Source organism: Carettochelys insculpta, chromosome 20, assembly GCF_033958435.1.
Source record: "Carettochelys insculpta isolate YL-2023 chromosome 20, ASM3395843v1, whole genome shotgun sequence".
Classification (NCBI taxonomy): Eukaryota; Metazoa; Chordata; order Testudines; family Carettochelyidae; genus Carettochelys; species Carettochelys insculpta.
The window spans coordinates 8,861,677-8,879,701 of NC_134156.1; the positions used below are offsets into that span (position 1 = coordinate 8,861,677).

General features: G+C 45.8%; 1 protein-coding gene across 4 annotated transcripts; it reads left to right on the forward strand.

The window, feature by feature from the left end:
- Window positions 1–1,967: 1,967 nt before the first annotated feature.
- SLC25A19 (solute carrier family 25 member 19) lies at window positions 1,968–18,025 on the forward strand. Of its 4 annotated transcripts, XM_075014858.1 has the most exons (8): window positions 1,968–2,046; window positions 5,054–5,234; window positions 5,828–5,983; window positions 7,030–7,200; window positions 9,905–10,088; window positions 11,316–11,446; window positions 11,566–11,631; window positions 14,703–14,837. In XM_075014858.1, exons 2-7 carry the CDS (start codon window positions 5,103–5,105, stop codon window positions 11,611–11,613), a joined length of 822 nt encoding a protein of 273 aa, XP_074870959.1. In that variant the 5' UTR covers window positions 1,968–2,046; window positions 5,054–5,102; the 3' UTR covers window positions 11,614–11,631; window positions 14,703–14,837. The 4 variants fall into 4 exon arrangements, with proteins under 4 accessions (XP_074870959.1, XP_074870957.1, XP_074870960.1 ...); XM_075014856.1 differs by lacking the exon at window positions 11,566–11,631 and having other exon boundaries at window positions 14,703–18,025; XM_075014857.1 differs by lacking the exons at window positions 1,968–2,046; window positions 11,566–11,631 and adding an exon at window positions 2,053–2,626 and having other exon boundaries at window positions 14,703–18,025.

Genomic DNA, 18,025 nt, shown 5'->3' on the forward strand with positions numbered 1-18,025 from the left:
ATAAAATCCCTTTTGGGAAAAAGGGTAGAAAAGGTAATTTTAAGGCTAGAGTAACATGCTTTTGGACTTTAACGTCCACATCATAATCTGGGATGTTTTCTACGTAGTTAGTCTACGCCTTTTATACTGGCTTACAAGTCTTGCCTAGCTCCATAGTGGCTCGTACATGGCAGTTGTGCTGAATTTCAAAACAAAATAAGCACACAATTCTTGTGAATCTTGATTTGGAACACAAAGTCAATGTAATTTCCCCATCCTTAGGCAAGCTATCTACCTGCAACTTCCCTCAGTTGAATTTTGATCCTGTAAAGTAAATACCTGGCCCCTTTAGAGCTAGATGTGATAACTGCCTTTGGAGGCACAAGCACCTGTTCTGAAAGAGGGAGAGCTGCCTGCGACCAGGATTGGCTGGCTCCTGATCCTTAAAACGGGGAAGTGATTTTGTTAGTGTCTCCTTTTTTCCCCTTCTTGCAAAAATCAAGATGTGGGGGATTTTTTCCTCCAATCACGCTAACTGCTTTTCTGGGACAGCTTGGGCGGAGGGAGTGGAGAAGCAGAGAGAAGAGAGTTCAATTCCACCCTAACAGCAGATGGCTGGAATGCTAGTGAATGTTTCTGAATTTGTGGAAGGAATTAAGGGGAACAGTGGCTGAATGCCACTTGTTATAATTGTGTAAAGGTTTTGCACTGGGGATGCTGAAATTAAAAAGTCTGGGAGCAGGGGCAGAGCCGATGCTCACATGTTGTCCCTGCCAGAGCTCATGGGCTTGTCCCTCTCTGCTGGTTGTTCCAGCTGGGCCAAGGGAGCGTTGTCTAAGGTTTGTCCTACTCCACTTTGCTGCTGCTTCTGCCAGGGAGCAGAGTCAGGAGCTTGCAAGCCTCTGCAACCTGACCCCACTCTCCTGCTGGGAGCACCAGGGGGCCTGCGCATGGCCAGTCCAATGGTCTGACCCCTCTCTCCAGCAACAGCAGTGAGTGGGGTGGGTGTGAAGTGGGTTGGGGGTACAGAGCACGCATTTTTATAGAAGCATCAGGCTGAAGCATCTATCCCAGGCCAGTTGGGGCATGAAGGAGAGGCAGCCTTATTGCTCCTACCTCCTCCTCTGTTATTGCCTATCCACCTGACGTCAGAGCCTATCCCATTCTCTGTGGGCCAGGGCTGTGCAAACAGTGAGGTGGGCCCCCCTGGGCTGTGTGAAATTGGATAAGGCACGGTACAGTACGGTTGGTAGCTGGATCTCAGGCTCATCCATCTCATTAAAAGCATTGCAATACGTTACCATTTTTAATGTATGTGTATTGACATTTACATGTTGATGGATGATGATTCTGTAGTCTGCCTACTTTCTTAGATGTGCCAAAAGGGCTTTTTTTGCCCCCCTATGAACATAACCGAACTTTGGATTACATTAGACAGGATCGGGGACAAAAAGTGAGGTCCCATGTAAAAATGTTTGCTCACCCTGGCCTAGGCCACTACCTGGCAGGTACTGCAGGTGTAAAGTGCTTTCCAGGCTGGAGAGAGAGATTACTATTTGGTTCCATGGCTCCCACTGCCCCCCTCTGGGGCGTAGCCAGAGCTCCCCCTCCCTACTGCTGCTAGCTCGTGGGGGCGGCGCGCGCCTGCTGCTGCCCAGTGCCTTTGGCATTGCCGGAGCGGCTGCAATACAGTGCGGGGGGGGGGGGGTGCTCGGGAAAAGGGGGTGGCTGCAAAGGGGGGTTAAAAACCAGGCGCCTCCTTTGTTTTCCAACTGCCTGCGACCTATGGATGCCCGGCTCCAAGACCCCGGGCTGGTGGGGCTGGAGGGCAGTGCTCGACACCGCTGCCACCTGAGCCTAGCAAGCGGTGCCCCCCGTCTGCGCACACGCGTCCCACCCTCTAGTAGACAGCGAGGTCCGGTCTGACTACATTTCCCAGCAGGCCCCGGGCGCTAAGGATTCCTGAGCATGCGCAGTCTGCTGTCTGCGCGGCTCACAACGGGCCCCTGTCAGGAGCCGGGAAGCGGCTCTAGGCAACGTCGTGAGGAGACGTCGGGATCCGGCTGGGTGAGCGGTGGTGTCCTCACGGTCTCCTCGGGCTGCGGCCTGACAGGAAATGGCTGAGGTGCCGGGACCTAGGGCAGCCTCGGGTTCGGCGCGTCCCCAGCCACACTCGGGAGCCGCCCTTGGCGCGTGCCCGCCACTGTCCCTCGGGCCCCCGGCGCGTCCTCGTCTAGCCCGGTAACCCACCCCCGGCGCGTTCCCGCTAGCATCCACTGTGCCCCCGGCGCGTCCCCGTTTAGCCCGGTGACCCACCCCCGGCGCGTTCCCGCTAGCATCCACTGCGCCCCCCAGCGCGTCCCCGCCACCGTCCTTGGAACCTCCGGCGCGTCCCCGTCTAGCCCCGTACTCCGCCCCCGGCGCTTCGCTCCAGCCCAGCCTCCGGCCTCTCCCGGCCCAGCCCCGTCCCGGCCCCTGCGCACGTGCCAGCCGAGAGCCTATCCGCCCCCTGCGCCGCCCACCAGTTTTCAGGGGGCTCCTTTTGACGTTCCAAAACACTCCCCGGCCTGAGGCTAGTTTGTGGGGTGACAGGGACCTTTTGCTCCCCTGCGAAGGGAGGAGGTGGAGAAATCACCCTGCTTAACTGGTGAGGATGTGTCATGACCCAGCGGACTTAACTTGCAGCGGCGGGGGGAGGGGGGCGGGATTTAGGCTGGACATGAGGAAAAGCTCAACTGTCAGGGTGGTTAAGCACTGGAGTAAATTGCCTGGGGAGGTTGTGGGGTCGCCATCACTGGCGGTTTTTAAGAGGAGGCTGAACAAATATCAGTCAGGGATCGGGATGTAAAATCCTGTCTAATTGGTTAACTGGTGGATGAAAGGGGATGAGGGGGGCTGCTCTGGCCAGTCGGGAGCACCCCCGCTGGCGGCACCCCAGGGACCAGGGCTGCTGTCAGTGGGCTGGAGCACTCCTGCCTGCAGCTGCCCCCTGGGGCTGGAGGGCTGCTCTGGCACCTATTGTTTAACCTTAACCAGTAAGTGTAATTTGTTTAGCATTTAACTAGTTTAACCATTTAACCGGTTACCCATTAATTAGGGATGGTTTAGACCAGTGTTTCTTAAACTATGTTCCATGAACAACTCCCAGGTGTGCTGTAGCAAGTAGCAGCAATGTGCACCTTATTTGTATATTTTCTGTTATTAAAACAATGTTACTTCTTCATTGCTATGATACCAGATTAAATGATTTCATTTTGTTTTTGCTGTATTTGTTATCGGGTTTTTTTTTTGTCTGACATTTTTTTTTAGAAAATTATCAAAGGTGTTCAGCCTAAAAATTACTATTGTTTGGTGGTCTCCAAAAATTTAAGAAACGCTGGTCTAGATGGTGCTTGATCCATCAAGAGTGCAGGAGACTGGATTTGACCACTCAGAATTCTTTCCAGTTGTATGATTCTGTGACGGTGGTCTCCAACCATTTTGAGCACAAAATGACTTTCTGAATTTAAATGCAATCCAACATCTACCTCAAACCTAAGTACCCTGGCACCACCACCTTCCATGACCTTTATCTGAGGCCTTCTTCCTGCGCCACCCTTCTCTGGTGCTCAGCCCTGCTTGCTCCATCTTCTCTTTCCCCCAGCCTCACTCACTTTTCACCAGGTTGGGGCAGGAGGTTGGGGTGCAGCATCTAGTCTTGGGCCAAGGGTTTTGGATTGTGGGAGGGGATCTGGGGTGAGCCTGGGGTGGAGAGTTAGGGTTCAAATGGGGGCTGAGGGCTGGGGCATGGTGTCAGGATATGGATTCTGGCTGGGTAGCACTTACCTCAGATGGCTCTCTGGGCCTGGCACAGTGGGTCTTAGGCATGCTCAACCCAACCCCACCCCTGCACCACTCTCAAAAGCATCTGGTGTGTCCAGCAATGGCTTCAGGGAGGAAGGGGCAAATAGTGCCATATGCTGCTCCCCCCATCCACAGGCACCATCCCCTCATCTCCAGTTGGCCTTGCTTCCCCTTTCCTGGCCAATGGAAGCTGGGGGGAAGGGGAGCAGTACCTACAGGCCAGGACAACATGTGGAGACCTCCTGCCTCGCACGTGTGAGGGGTCACAGTACCATTTCAGATGCTTCTAGGAGCAATGCAAGACCACGCAATCTGATTTGGCTGCAGGAGCCTCCAGGAGATCATGTGTGATTTCAGGAGACTCCCAGCTAGTATTCTGAACACAGTAGAGGAATTAATTTTATTATTTGCACCAATATCAAGGTAATCTGTACAAAGAGTAGAAGCAAAAAACCTTGTTATGTGTTATTTAAAAAATTACCATAGGGATTAATCCTGCCATGACTTATTAGGCATTTTAGAACTGGCTACTCACATAATTAAATCTAAACATGAGAGAAATAAAAATTAAATGTACAGACCAGTCAAAGAACCTGTAATAACGCACTTTGGAAAAAGTAAAAGAAATAATAGAACAGTAACACACGTATGTGTTGGGGTGGGAGGTGAGCGTGAAAGTATGTGAAATAGTCTCAGGATAGTTGCGTTAGTCTGTAGCTTCACGAATAATAAGCAGTCCTGTGGAATCTTAGAGACTTTTAAATTTGTTTATCTCTAAGGAGCTGCAGGACTGCTTCTTAAACATGTGTTTGTGTGAGTGACACACACACACACCCCCCCAACAAGAGCGATAGAGGTTCATGCTGCCACTTTGTCTGCTGAGCACATTCACACGTAGGTGCAGCTGCTCTATACCAAGCCTGCTTGTGCCACCTACTGTGGAGATGGGGTACAGTGGTAGGGGGACACCATGACATCCATGCCCTTCTCCTCTGCCTCCTCTACCTTGTGTAGTAAGTATGAGGCTCCCAGGTGGCAGCTCCAAGGCAGGAGAAGCACTGCAGAGGAGGAAGGGGCAGCTGAACTCCTGGCACTTGATGGCCTCCCAGCCTAATCAGTCAGGATCACTTGTCAGAGGCTCTGGGATCTACTGGTTTGTGACCACTGTTCTGTGCAAAGCAGACCTCTCCCTGAAAACTCCTGTTCTGTCTCTCCTGTGTTTGACCTGTAGCACTCTTGAAGGTTGATGCTGGTGAAGGCTGCTTGTGGACCAGGCAGTGATGGTCGGCTATGACCCCAATTCTGAAGCAAAATCCATCTCAGCTACAGAGGTAGCTCTGGCAGGATCTGCATCCGGATTTGTCACTCGAGCTGTAATCAGCCCTTTGGATGTCATCAAGATTCGTTTTCAGGTACCTTTCCCAACAGCCGCCGTGACACACCTGTGACCTGGAAGAGGCACATGCAAGAGAATAAGAAACAGGAGCATTTTCTCTTTTAACCTATTATAGTATTTAAATAAACCATTGGCAGTGTCACAGTGCACCCAGAAACTGTTGCATATTTGATTTAAACCTCTCTATGTGTGAGTTAAATGCAGATTATACAAGATGAGCAGGGCTTTTTCTCCCGAGGGGCCATTTCCGCTTTGTGTTATCAAATGAGTGTAGTTTTGCTGCTCTCTCTCTTATTTTTGTGTACTTAGCTCTTGTGTTTTTCTCATTCTTCCTTCTCTTTTTCCTTCCTATTTATCTGTCTTAATATAGGTTTATTAATGTTTTTTGTTGAATATCCTAGCACTTCAGCCTTGTACATACCTCTTGTTCTGCTCTCAACTCCTAAGGCCCAGCAGTAATGTACCTAAGCTAGTTGTAGCTGCCACAGGGGCACACAAGGTGGGGGAGAAGTGAGCTAATTAATGTAGGCCATTGAGTGTTATATAAAGATTGAGTTCAAGCCATTAAAGCAGATTACAGAGTAAAGTATTTTCTTTGTTTGTCTTCAGCTACAGATTGAACAAATCTCCTCCAAAAACCCACTAGCTAAATATCATGGCATCTTGCAAAGCATGCACCGGATCTTCCATGAAGAAGGGCTGACAGCGTTTTGGAAGGGACATGTGCCTGCTCAGCTGCTTTCAATCAGCTATGGCGCTGTCCAGGTGAAGTATCAGGAGAGCATTCAGGGCTAGCTTTGTTCTAAAGATTTTAGGTGCTATAGAGGCTTTGTCAGCAACTGAATCTTGTCATAGCTACCCACTGCTTACCCAGCTGTAGTGCTAGTCCGTTTATAGTGTACATAAAACCCCAGTTATCCAACATAATTGGGACGGACTGACTGGTTGGCTAACTGAAAATGTTGGCTAATTGAGGTGGGGTGGCTCCCCAGCTGGGCTGCTGGCTGGCTGCTTTCTGCTGCAGGGCTGTCTCCCTGGTCCAGCTGCCTAGGGTGGGCTAGTGGCAGCCAGAGGGCTGGCTCCCCAGGACTGACTTCCTGGGCCAGCAGCCACCAGCAGTCTGGGGTGCAGAACCCCAGCTGCCCCAGGTGGGTGGCTGCTGTCTGCAGGCTGGGAGCCATTTCCTGGTAGCTGTGGGGCTGGGGGGAGATTATCTGGCCCCCTGGTTATCCAACATTCCGTTTTATCCCACACTGCCCCAGGTGGTCTTGGGTAAAATGGAATGTTGGACAATTGAGGTTTTACTACGCGAAAGTGAAGACTCTGGCAGTGTGATTTGGTGGTGGTAGAGCTGTAGGCCAAGAGCACGGTGAGCGTTTGTGCTGTGAGTCCTTGGTTTTGTCACTTAACTTTCCCACTCCCTTACCCAACTCTATTCATTGAGGATGACAGTGTTGATAATACATGATGTTGTGAAGCTTAATTCATTTGTGTTTGCTGAAAGGTGATATAAGAGCCAAATATGTATTATTTAATAATTTGTAGAGAGGAGAGCTAAAATCGGATCTTTCTATGGGATCTGTCTTTTTTGTTTTAAATCCCAGATTGTATTGTCTTAAATGGGGAACTAGAGATTCTGAATGGCAAGAATTTTCCTCAGTTTGATAGTTGTGTCCTTGGAGCACATGCTCCCTGAGACTGGAAATGGTGGATTTATCTATTTATTTTTGTGAGATTGGGGAAGAAACAGGAGGGTTGTGGGTATTGGTTAAGAGTTTTCTCTGTGACCTATGTTTCTGTTTCTTTGTAAGTTTGTGACCTTTGAGTTCCTGACAGAATTGGTGCACAAAGCCACACCATACAACTCCCGCAACTTCATTGTGCACTTTGTTTGTGGAGGCCTGGCTGCTAGCACTGCCACCATGACAGTTCAGCCCCTTGACACACTACGCACCCGCTTTGCTGCTCAGGGTGAGCCTAAGGTACGAGTTAGGGGAGAGGACCTTCAGATTTGTCATATTTGTTGATGGTAGCCATGTTTCATTCAGATTAGCATGGGCAAGACTGAAAACTGCACATCTTTGAGCAGGTGATCTGGGAAGGCTGGAGCTCTTAATGGGTAATATTCTCATCTACCCCATTATCCTTCGAGCCACTGACACATGCCCTTTGTCCTAACAGAGAGGGGGAAATATATATTTTTTGGCGTGGCTGATTTGCTCAGCTGCACAAGGGATTTATTCATTTGCTCTTCCTAAGGGGACAAACATGTCTTAAACCTAGAATCATAGAAATGTAGGGCTAGAAAGGATCTTGAGATGTCATCTAGTCCAGCCCCCTGAACTGAAGCAGGACCAAGTATACTTAGACCATCCTTGCCAGCTTTTTCTCTAACGTGTTGTTATAAACCTCCCAGTAATGTATCAGAGAGGTAGCCATGTTAGTCTGTATCTTTGAGAACAACAAGAAGTCCTGTGGCACCTTATAGACTAACAGATATTTTGGAGCATAAGCTTTTGTGGGCCAGAGCTGATAAGGTCTATTCAATCAGGGTGGAAAAGGCCCATTATCAGTAGTATGTATGATTTCTCTCTGAGCTGCAATTTATTTGCAAATTTGACTCCATTAACCAAGGATTAAACAGAGACTGGGAGTGGCTCGCACCTCACAAAAGGAAAAAGCAGTCAAGTAGCACTTTAAAGACTAGCAAAATAGTTTATTAGGTGAGCTTTATTAGGTTAGCTTACTGTTTTTGGTTCTCTGTGTCTTAAATATTGAGTGTGTTCTGGTCTGGCTATGGTCTGAAGAAGTGGGTCTGTCCCACGAAAGCTCACCTAATAAACTATTTTGCTAGTCTTTAAAGTGCTACTTGACTGCTTTTTGTTTTGCTAGTGTATAGACTAGCACGGCTTTCTCTCTGTTACTACTTACAAAAGGAGCTTCTCTGCCCTAGGTGTTAACATCTCCACATTAGACTGACAATGGAACGTATCCTCCCTGTCTTATCTGACCTGTTTTTTCCTCTCTTCATACATACTAATGGGCCTTTTCCACCCTGACTGAATAGACCTTGTCAGCTCTGGCCCTCCCTTTTATACTGGGACCCCACTCTCTGAATACCCCTCTGAAACCCCACTGCCCATTCACGCATCTGATGAAGCAGGTCTCTGCCCACGAAAGCTTATGCTCCAAAATATCTGTTAGTTTATGAGGTGCCACAGGACTTCTTGTTGTTCTCCCAGTAATGGGGATTCCACAACCTCCCTTTAGAAGCTTATTCTCCTGCTTAATTAGCTATATAGTTGGAATTTTTTTCCTATTATGTAATCTAAATCTCCCTTATTTCAGATTAAGTCCATTACTACTTTTTCTACCTTCTGTGGGCATGGAATACAGTCTTTTGCCATCCTTTTTACAACAACTCTTAAGATATTTGAAGACTCTTACCAGGTTCCCCCTCAGTCATCTTTTCTCAAGACTAAACAGCTTTTTTTTTTTTTTTTTTTAAAAAAAAAGCAACAACAAAAAAATCTTTCCTCATAGGTCAGGTTTCTAAATCTTATGTAATTTTTATAGTGCTGCTCCATATTATTCTTGACATGTCGTGCCCAAAACTGGACACAGTATCCAGCTGAGGCTGCACCTGTGCCAAATGGGAGAATGAGTCACCTTGTCTTACTACACTGATGTTAATGCACCTCAAAATTATATTATCCTTTTTTCGTTACTGCATAACGTCTCATAAACATGCAAAATGTCCAAAGAGGCATGTGCAGGTTCTTACAAGAATGAATTTTTAGAGCGGTTCTCTAGCAATCCAGTTTCATATCCCTGTTTATATAAGGCTCTGTCTCCTCTAGCCAAATTCTGTCTCCCCTCTGTTCTTACTGGAGACACTTAATTTGAATCAGAGCCATTTTCTTATGGTATATTTGCTTGGCTTGCAGCGGACTCACAATGCATCTCCATGCATTCAGTGTCAGAGCTTCAGTGCAGGAGTAAATGGAGAAACAAATCTATGAGAAGGAAAACCCATCTCATACAAATACAAGTGCTGGTGATCTCAACTTTTTCAGAAAATTACCAAAAGTAAAAAGTAGCTAGAATTTTTAGTACAATATTTCTTTGACTACTGGTGTTTTCTAGTCACCGGTCAAAGAACGCTGAGCAAGAGATGTTTTGTTTCTTAAACAAAAAGCTGTGACTCGCAAATTTAACGTCACTCTTGTAAACTAAGACTCTTTGAAGGACACTGTGTGAATTCTGCTGTTTTGTAGTTACCCTCTGCTCCACGTTCCTTAATAGCTATCCTGCTAGCCTGCCCTTACTGGCACTTTCTGAAGCTATTCACCCCAGCATGTTCTCAGCGATGGGGACACATCTCTGGGGCTTGCTTTTTCTGTTCAGAGCCAGAGTCTGAAAACTTCATTTTATAGGGTTGGTTGGTTCAGTTAGTCTAATGTGGAAGAAATCCATGTTTATTCTATCAATTTGTTTCAATTATTGTCAGGATTTCAAAGATTAAACTGAGTGTCTATGCCACAGATGTATTTGTGCTAAAAAATCAAGCTGTTGTATGTTAAGAGGTGGGAATTCTCATGATCTGTATCAGGAATGTGACTGATTCCTGGATAGCTGATTATAAGTGTGTGTCATGAGAGAATTTGCCTTTTTCTTGTTGTCTAGGTTTACCAAAACCTTCGACATGCTGTGGTGACCATGTACCAAACAGAGGGGCTTCTGACCTTCTACAGGGGCTTGACTCCCACTATTATCGCTATCTTTCCATATGCTGGTCTCCAGTTCTCCTTTTACAATCTCCTGCAACAAGTGTGTGAATGGTTGAGGCCATCAGAAGGGAAGAATGCAGGTAGGTGCTTCAGACTGTGAAATACTTAGTCATGGAGGAAGAGCAAGGATGGCCCAGTGATTAGGGCACTAGCCTAGAACTCGGTCTTGAGTTCAATTTATTTTCCTGTCAGAGACTTGCTGTGGGACCCTGGGCAATTCACTTAATCTCGCTGTGTCTCATTTCCCCATTTGTAAAATGCCTTTTTGCCCCACCTCATAGAACTGTTTTGAAGATAAATACATTAAAAACTGTGTGGGACTGAGATAATTGTGGTAATAAGATCCACAGAAGAACAGGAGATAGGAAGATAGAATATACTGGACTGCAGAGTTTTTCTCCAGTTGGTCATGTTGCTTGTGCGTTGGGAAGACGTTGCTGATATAGCCTTTATCTCCTTTGATTTCAGAAATAACGTGTAGATAAGACTCTCAGTGAGTACAGGATCTTAGAACAGCTGTGTTCTACCTTTCCCTCATTTCTTGCCCCAGAGGATTGTTGTGGTGCAGTGAAAAGCTCTCAAGTTATTGTTTTAATAATGATCCCCTGATTTTTGGCTGTTCTGGGCTCTTAAGAGAATTTTATGCTGATAAAAAGTGGCACCTTGACAGCCTTGAAGATGGGCTCCACCAGCCCTGAAGATGGGATGCACCAGATTACATACAGCATGGGTAGTATTGCTGCAAATTACTGCTCCATCAGAGTGTTCTCAAGTAGACAGACTACCTTCTAAATGTGAGAAATCTCATCCTCACTGTTCACTCAGCCTTAGACAGCAGATAGTGATGGTAGTTTTGTGCTGGGGATGCTTATCAATTACGACGTAAATTAAAACTACCAAATTCCTTTCCCATGGGCCTCTGTACAACCACCAAATTGTACCAACTTCTGATTTCTGCCAGCCTGTTTTGATTTGAGCCTAAGGTTTCTCACACTATTACCAATCTCTAGAATTCTTTGCATTAACCATTTGAAAGCTTGTCTGGTTATTGATGATAAATCCTTCTATTACCGTGTCTTTTTGTATTACAACTGCAGAGTTGCAGAATAAATCAATAAATAAATCAGTCTTCCATTTCCTGTTTTATGCAAAAGATAAAAGTAGATTAGCCTAATGGTCCTTTCTGCTCTTACAGTCTGGGAATAAATGGCTCTGATTCACTTCCCATGGGGCTTTTGTAAATCAGAACTTCATTCTAATCTTCCATTTGCTTCGTGGATTCCCTTTTCTGCTTCTCTGATTTTCAGGTAATTTTAAAAACCTCATATGTGGCAGTTGTGCTGGAGTTATCAGCAAAACCCTTACTTACCCTTTTGACCTATTCAAAAAGCGGCTGCAGGTGGGAGGCTTTGAGCAGGCTCGAGCAACCTTTGGGCAGGTAAGAGATATTTTGAATAACTAACTGATTTTCATATGTTTTGAATGTAGGGCAAGAGATATATGTTACCCAGAAAAGTTGAGTGTAGCATTTTGATCAGGGTTCTATTTTCTTTCTAGACTCACCAAACCATGGAGATGTTGGGTGAATCGTTCACAAGATGCTAGAGTGAATCCTCTTAATAGGTAGTTATTTGGGGTGGACAAGTCATCTCAGATAAGCAGCTACTTTGACTAGGAGACTATTTTCTTCTAGAAACAAATATTTCTGAAAGACCTGAAATTAAGTAAAATACTGCAATGAGTAAAACTAACCACAATTAAAAAAAAAAAAAAAAAGTCTTACTAATTTTGTAATTGTTAAACTGGTGTTGAAACTCTGACATGTGGTCTGTTATGACCCAATTAAACTCCTTGGCCAAATGCAGAATTTTTGCGACAGGTTGAATATCTCTAGCTCAGCACCCTTGAGACCTGACTGGTGTCAAACCACAGGAGGTTAGTATTATCTCATAGTATTACCAATGCTTCCAGTGCTTACTGGGCCCTTTAGAGTACAGTTAGGGGAAAAATTAGAACTAAATAACAGCATGGAACACTGAGAGCCAGGACTGGTGGCTGTAAACTAACTTCATGGGCGATGCCTAGCTCACGTTGATTTCAGTGAGAACTAGGTGCCTAAATACTTTTTAAAAATCTGACCCTGCCTCACTTGCATTGTGTTCTTGGAGACAGGATGAATGAAAGTTTTGAGGAGTTTGGATCTTTTTTTTTTTTTTTTTGGTGAATAGTTGCATGTTAAGATGAGATGAACTATTCTTGCTCCTGTATTTTCTATTTTAGTTTATGAAATAAGCACTCAGTCCACTGTAGGTGTCTAAAGAGATTTTTATAAATCTAAGTACATTAAATACTTCTGGCATTCCTTAGCCACATGAAACAGACACCCATTTTAAAAACCGTGTTAGGGAAATATTGCTTTTTGGCCCCAAATATGAAAAATTTCCTTCCAATTTATAGTGGCCTGATGTGCAAATTGGGTTGTACCCAGTCTTTGAAGCAATGGCAGATACACAGTCTCAGAGGGAAGGATGTAAATACTAGGGAAGGAGAGGAGTTATTGAAATTAAGCATCAGTGTTGGCACAAGAACAAATAGATGTAAACTGGCCACCAACAAGTTTAGATGAAGTTTTCTAACCATCAAAGGAGTGAAGTTCTGGCCTTGTCTTCTTAGGGGAACAGTGGAAGCGAAAAACCTAACTGGCTTCAGATACCAAGTTTGAGAAGTTTATGGTGGGGGTGGTATGATGAGACAGGCTTGGAGTCACACCAGCAGATTCTTTCCCAGGTGTCTGGCTGTTGGGTGTTACTAAAATGCTCAGGGTACAACTGATTGCCATATTTGGAGTTGGGAACAACGTTTCCTCTAATCTTTTCCATCCATATGTGGATGTTTTTCCATCTGCTCATGGAGTAAAAATTTTTGTGTGCATCACCAGTAGAAACACAAACCTAGCTGTGGGTGCTTCGCTAATGAGCGAGGCGGCATTTCAGGTGCTCCTGAGAGGCAGCCCAAGCACACAGCTTACAGGAAACACTACTCGTGAAGGAATTTTTCCTCAGCTCAGACTGACAGATCAGTGGAGTTTTCACCTTCCTCTGCATCATGCGGCATGGATCACTCGCAGGTTTAAACTTAGTGTAAATCATGGATTCTCTGCACCTTGAAGTCTTTACATCATGTTTTGGGGACTTCAGTAACTCACCCAGAGGTTATGGATCTATTACAGGAGAGGGTGGGTAAGCTTCTCTGACCTGAAAAGTGCAGGAAGTCAGACCAGATGATCATGATGATTCCTTATGGCCTACAAATCTGAGAGTCTGTATGGAAGTAATACCCACACATTCTGAAGCAGTTGCTCTGCAAACTCTGTAGCATGAACAGTGCGTGAGGTCTAAAGCAGGGGTGGCCAACCAGTTAGGGACTAAGAGCCATAGATAGATAGATAAAAATAAATATATATTAAATGGCTGTTTGGACTCTATCCACCTGGCTCTTTGGACTCTATCTACAGTAAACTCTCTTTTTACCAGCATTCAAATAGTCACACTTCTCTATTAACTGGTATTCTGTTGCAGCTGCCAGTTCCTCTGTTCTCCCACCCAGAGTGGCACTGTGCCACTCAGAGCAGCTCCCTGTGTGGCGTGGCATCCTGCCCAGAGCAGCTCTTTGCACCTGGTGTGGCTGAGCAGCTCCTCGAACTGAGCCATCCAAAGCAGCTCCTCATGCCTGTCGTGGCTGCTCAGAGTGGCTCCTCTTGCTGCAGCATGGACGAGCAGCTCCTCGCCACAGCCACCTGGAGCAGCTCCTTGTGCTGCGGCTGAGCAGTCCTCATGCCAAGCTGCCCAGCACATACTGGAACCTCCCATATGTCCGACAACCTCCCAGTTCTGGGGTCACTGGGTATCAGAGAGTTTACACTATCTATCTATCTAATTTAGATATAATATACATCTTGATAGACAAATAGATAAAAATAAATATATAATACGTAGCTCAATGCCCTCCCCCAGAGCCAGGCACCCCCAGTCGCCCACTGTAACCCAATCTCCCTCCCCTCCTCCAGAACCAAGCACTCCCAGCTCCCCACTGTAACCCAGTCCCCCCCCGCACACCGACCCCGAACCAGGCTCTCCGAGCCCCATGCGTCCCCAGTCTAACTCAATGCCCTCCTCCAGAGCAGCCCTGCTCAGAATTGATGCCAGTGACTCACTGGAGCTGCTGTCACTGCCACTGCTACGTGCTTTTCCCACCAAGCGCTGGGGCGCGTGCGCAGAGCAGCGGATGGCACACCTATCCCCCAGCTCTGATCAGGAGCTGCATTGAATTGCTCAAAGAGCCATGGGCTGCCCACCCTGGTCTAAAGAATTTCTTGCCATTCAGTTGGTGTGTAAGCTATTGCTGATAATGGTGAATGTTGCCAATTTGTGGTTCTGATGCCTGCATCTACAAACTGGTGCTTGCTCAAATTGATTCTCTGACACTGACAATTAGTCATAGTGAATCTCTCTGGAATCTTCCTTGTATGTGTGAGTAGAATACATTTTAGATACAGCCTTCGGTTCTCTTTCAAGATCTCTGAGTTCCTTTCCTGGATGTGTGATATATAATAGGGAGGTTACCGAGAGAATCCTGCTCAGGTGAGCTGAGCTAGTGTTATTGGTGTCTTTATGCTCTCAATTCTTGTCCCCTAGGTGCGGACCTACAAGGGTTTCTTGGACTGTGCTGGGCAAATTTTGCAAGAGGAGGGGGCTGTTGGATTGTTCAAGGGTCTCTCCCCCAGCTTGCTGAAGGCTGCTGTTTCTACTGGCTTCATCTTCTTCTCATATGAGTTCTTCTGCAAGCTGCTGTATGCCCTGAAGGATACTGGCAGCGCTAAGGGACAGGCAGGCTGAAAGGATATCACTCATCAGCTGCAACTACTCTGGAGGAGTAAGATTACTGGTCTCATTGTCACAAAGAGTAGGGAGTGGCTCCTCCTTGCCATTCCTTAAAAAACATATCTCTGCTAGCTTTGGAGAAAAGATCTGTTTGGAACAAAACCAAAGGAGGGGACTGCAGTTTTGTTGAGGATACTGAGCATCTTCTGTCATGTCTCCCATCGTAGCTGCATTCATTTTGGGAAAAGAGGTTTTATAAAAACCTAATGCTCCTACCAATCTGACAACACGCTCTGAAGAAACATCTGATTAAAGGTGTGACATTCTCCATGCACAGGCACCCACCTGGTTTAGCTAGTGCCACTCAGGCAGTGTCAAATGGTGCCACACCTGCAAAGATATAGCCCTCTGCAGAGGGCCTGTCCATTTGCTGCATAGTCTCATCTTCTTGCTGCACAGGTAACCCCTTCCTTATTCTGTATTGACATCTGTCTTCTCCTTTTTGCCACCCAGATTTTCTGCCCATTGACATTTACCAGGCATCTGAAGCATAGTGCCAGCTGGCAAAATTTATGCCAACTCCAATTTGCTTTCTCACTACAAGGGGCAAGCTTAATTTTGTTTTATAAATGTCCCTTACACTGCATATGTGTTTTGTTGTGTGCCTCTTCAGGTTTGCTTTGCTAGAGTAATGCTCTTACAAACAGATCTGCAAGTTGAATTCTGCTAGCTCTCAGGAAGGTCTTTTACTGCACAAAATTCATGAGTACTTCACACTAGCATGTTGGGACTCTACTTTTGCTATTAGATTGTCATGATTAAACAGATGTTGTAAAGATTTTTAGCCTATCTTAAAATAAGGATAATCCTGTGGAAATTAGTCAGTATTGGTTTTAACTTCTTTCTTTCTCTGGATTTCCTTAGGGTGGGGGTAATCTTTAAGTCCCAAAAACATTTTAACCTCTTGCAAGGTAACTCAGACCTAAGCGATACTGTGCAATGATGCTGGCAAACAAAAGTATTTTTGCTAGACGTGTCATTAGGGAAAGTGATGTATGTGATGTTGAAGAAGCAGACGGGTCAATTGCAGCTCCATTAAAATATTGTGGAGTAAAATCATTTTCTTGCATGTAGAGAGTGACAGAATTCGTTAGGAAAGAAGTGCTCTTCTGAAGCTCCAAAACGTTTTATAAACAGTTAAAAACGTATACTGTAATCTGTTTAATAGCAAAATGACATTGTCACTCTACTTCATGCTGCTGTCCTCATAAGCTTAAGCAGGGTGAGTAAGATAAGCAGAGTGACGTAGGCCAGTATTTATATGACAGACCTCCAAGGAAATCCCACAGTACTACCAACAGGGGTAGGAAAAGGGGGCAAATGCTCCAGGGCCTGGTGATTGAAAGAGAGCTGGGGCTGTGTCCTCCTGAGGCCCTTTAAATCACTGCTGGAGTACTGTGCTGCAGGGCTTTTCTGTGCACTTTCTGCAGCTCTGAGGGTTGGGGGTGGGATTCATGCCATACTCTGGCCCACCCCAAGGGCTGGCTGCCCTTGTCCCCAGCTTTTCTGACTGTGCAGAGCCACCCTGCCCCATGTTGCCCCGTGGAAACTGTTGGCTCTGCTGCCTAGAAATAAGTATGATGATAATTTAGTGTCTTATGCAGAGGGCAGAACACTCACGATGAGCCCAAAGCCTATATGGAATTAGAGAGCACTGTGTTATTTCCAGATGAGAACAAAAACAGGTAATAAATACTCATTCCCCTGTATGGCATGAGGCATTTTTTATACAGCTAGGCTGCTAATCCCAGTAGACTGGTTAAATTCGAGTGTGAGCAATTTCATTCTGATAGTCTAAATTCCACTGGTAGTTTTGCTTGTTTGTAGTCACTTATCCTAAACTGCTGTGTTAGCGGTACTTTTAAACAGCAGCTCTGTTCCTCCCTAGAGATTGTTTTGCCCACCAGGGAAACAGAACCATCTATTTAGGTCTCACTCCCAGAAGAGCTGTGAAGTAGTATGGTTTTGCAAAGTGCTTTCAGATCCTCTAACACAAAGAGTTAGAGAAATGCAAAGCAGCTAAGTTAGACTGCAGGGGTGATTCTGGAGACTGGAACCAAACAGAACTGCTGTGCTCTAGGTGATGAGCTCAGGATCTATATAGATGACATGTGGAATGTTGGTCACACGTACCAGTGAAATTGAAAGGTTTGTTTAAAGGAAGCACCCATTAGCCTGGACTGAAGAAGTTGGATAACATTTTCAAAGTCCTAAAGTCCCACTGACCTTTTCCCAAGTCATTTAAGTTCATTTGAAAATATACCATTATCTTCAGATAAAACAGTGAAGGGAAACTGAAGCATGGTGTGTTCAGGGTTGTAGCTGATGTTTAGCCACTAATAGTGGAGAAATTATGGTTTCTTAGGTGGACGAAAACAGATCACAACAGCACATCTCCCAACCATGCTCTGGCCAAAAAGCCAATGTGGGAATTATACGCACTTCATTTGTCCCCTCCAAAAATGGTATGGCTCTTCGGATTCTTCCCCCCGCCCATTTCACACTTATAAAATGGCATTTGGAACTAGAGAGGGGCGCTCAGAGCGGGCACGGTCCCAGAGTGGTGAGGGCATGCTCCACAGCTAGTCCCGTTAGCCTGCCTGGCTGCCAGCTGCTTAGCATAGCAGCCTACAGGACACCCCAGGAGCCAGGCTGGGAGTGCGCCTTCCCTCCCCAGCTGGATGGCTTCTTGCTGGACCAGTGCACCGGGACACTCCAGCTTACTTTCACCTCTGATAGTGTGTGTGTGTTATTTCTACTAGCACCGATTACCTGAACTCATGTACAGTAAACTCCTCTCTCAGGATGTCTGCACAGAGCTGTATTGGGTAGTTCAATGAGGAAAACAAAAGTTCTATAATTGGTTACTGATGTGGGTCATTTTCCCTTTTGATTTTAAGCCTTCGTTGTTATGCAAAGCCTTAATCCTCTGCAGCATTTCTATTGATCGTCTGAATGGACTTTTCAAATGCAGTATTCTTAAGGCCTCTGACTAGCTGTGTGGTTTTTTTGCAATATATGTTTAACACATGCCTGTCTCTAAAGAGAAGAAAGAAAACATTAAATATTTTTGTATG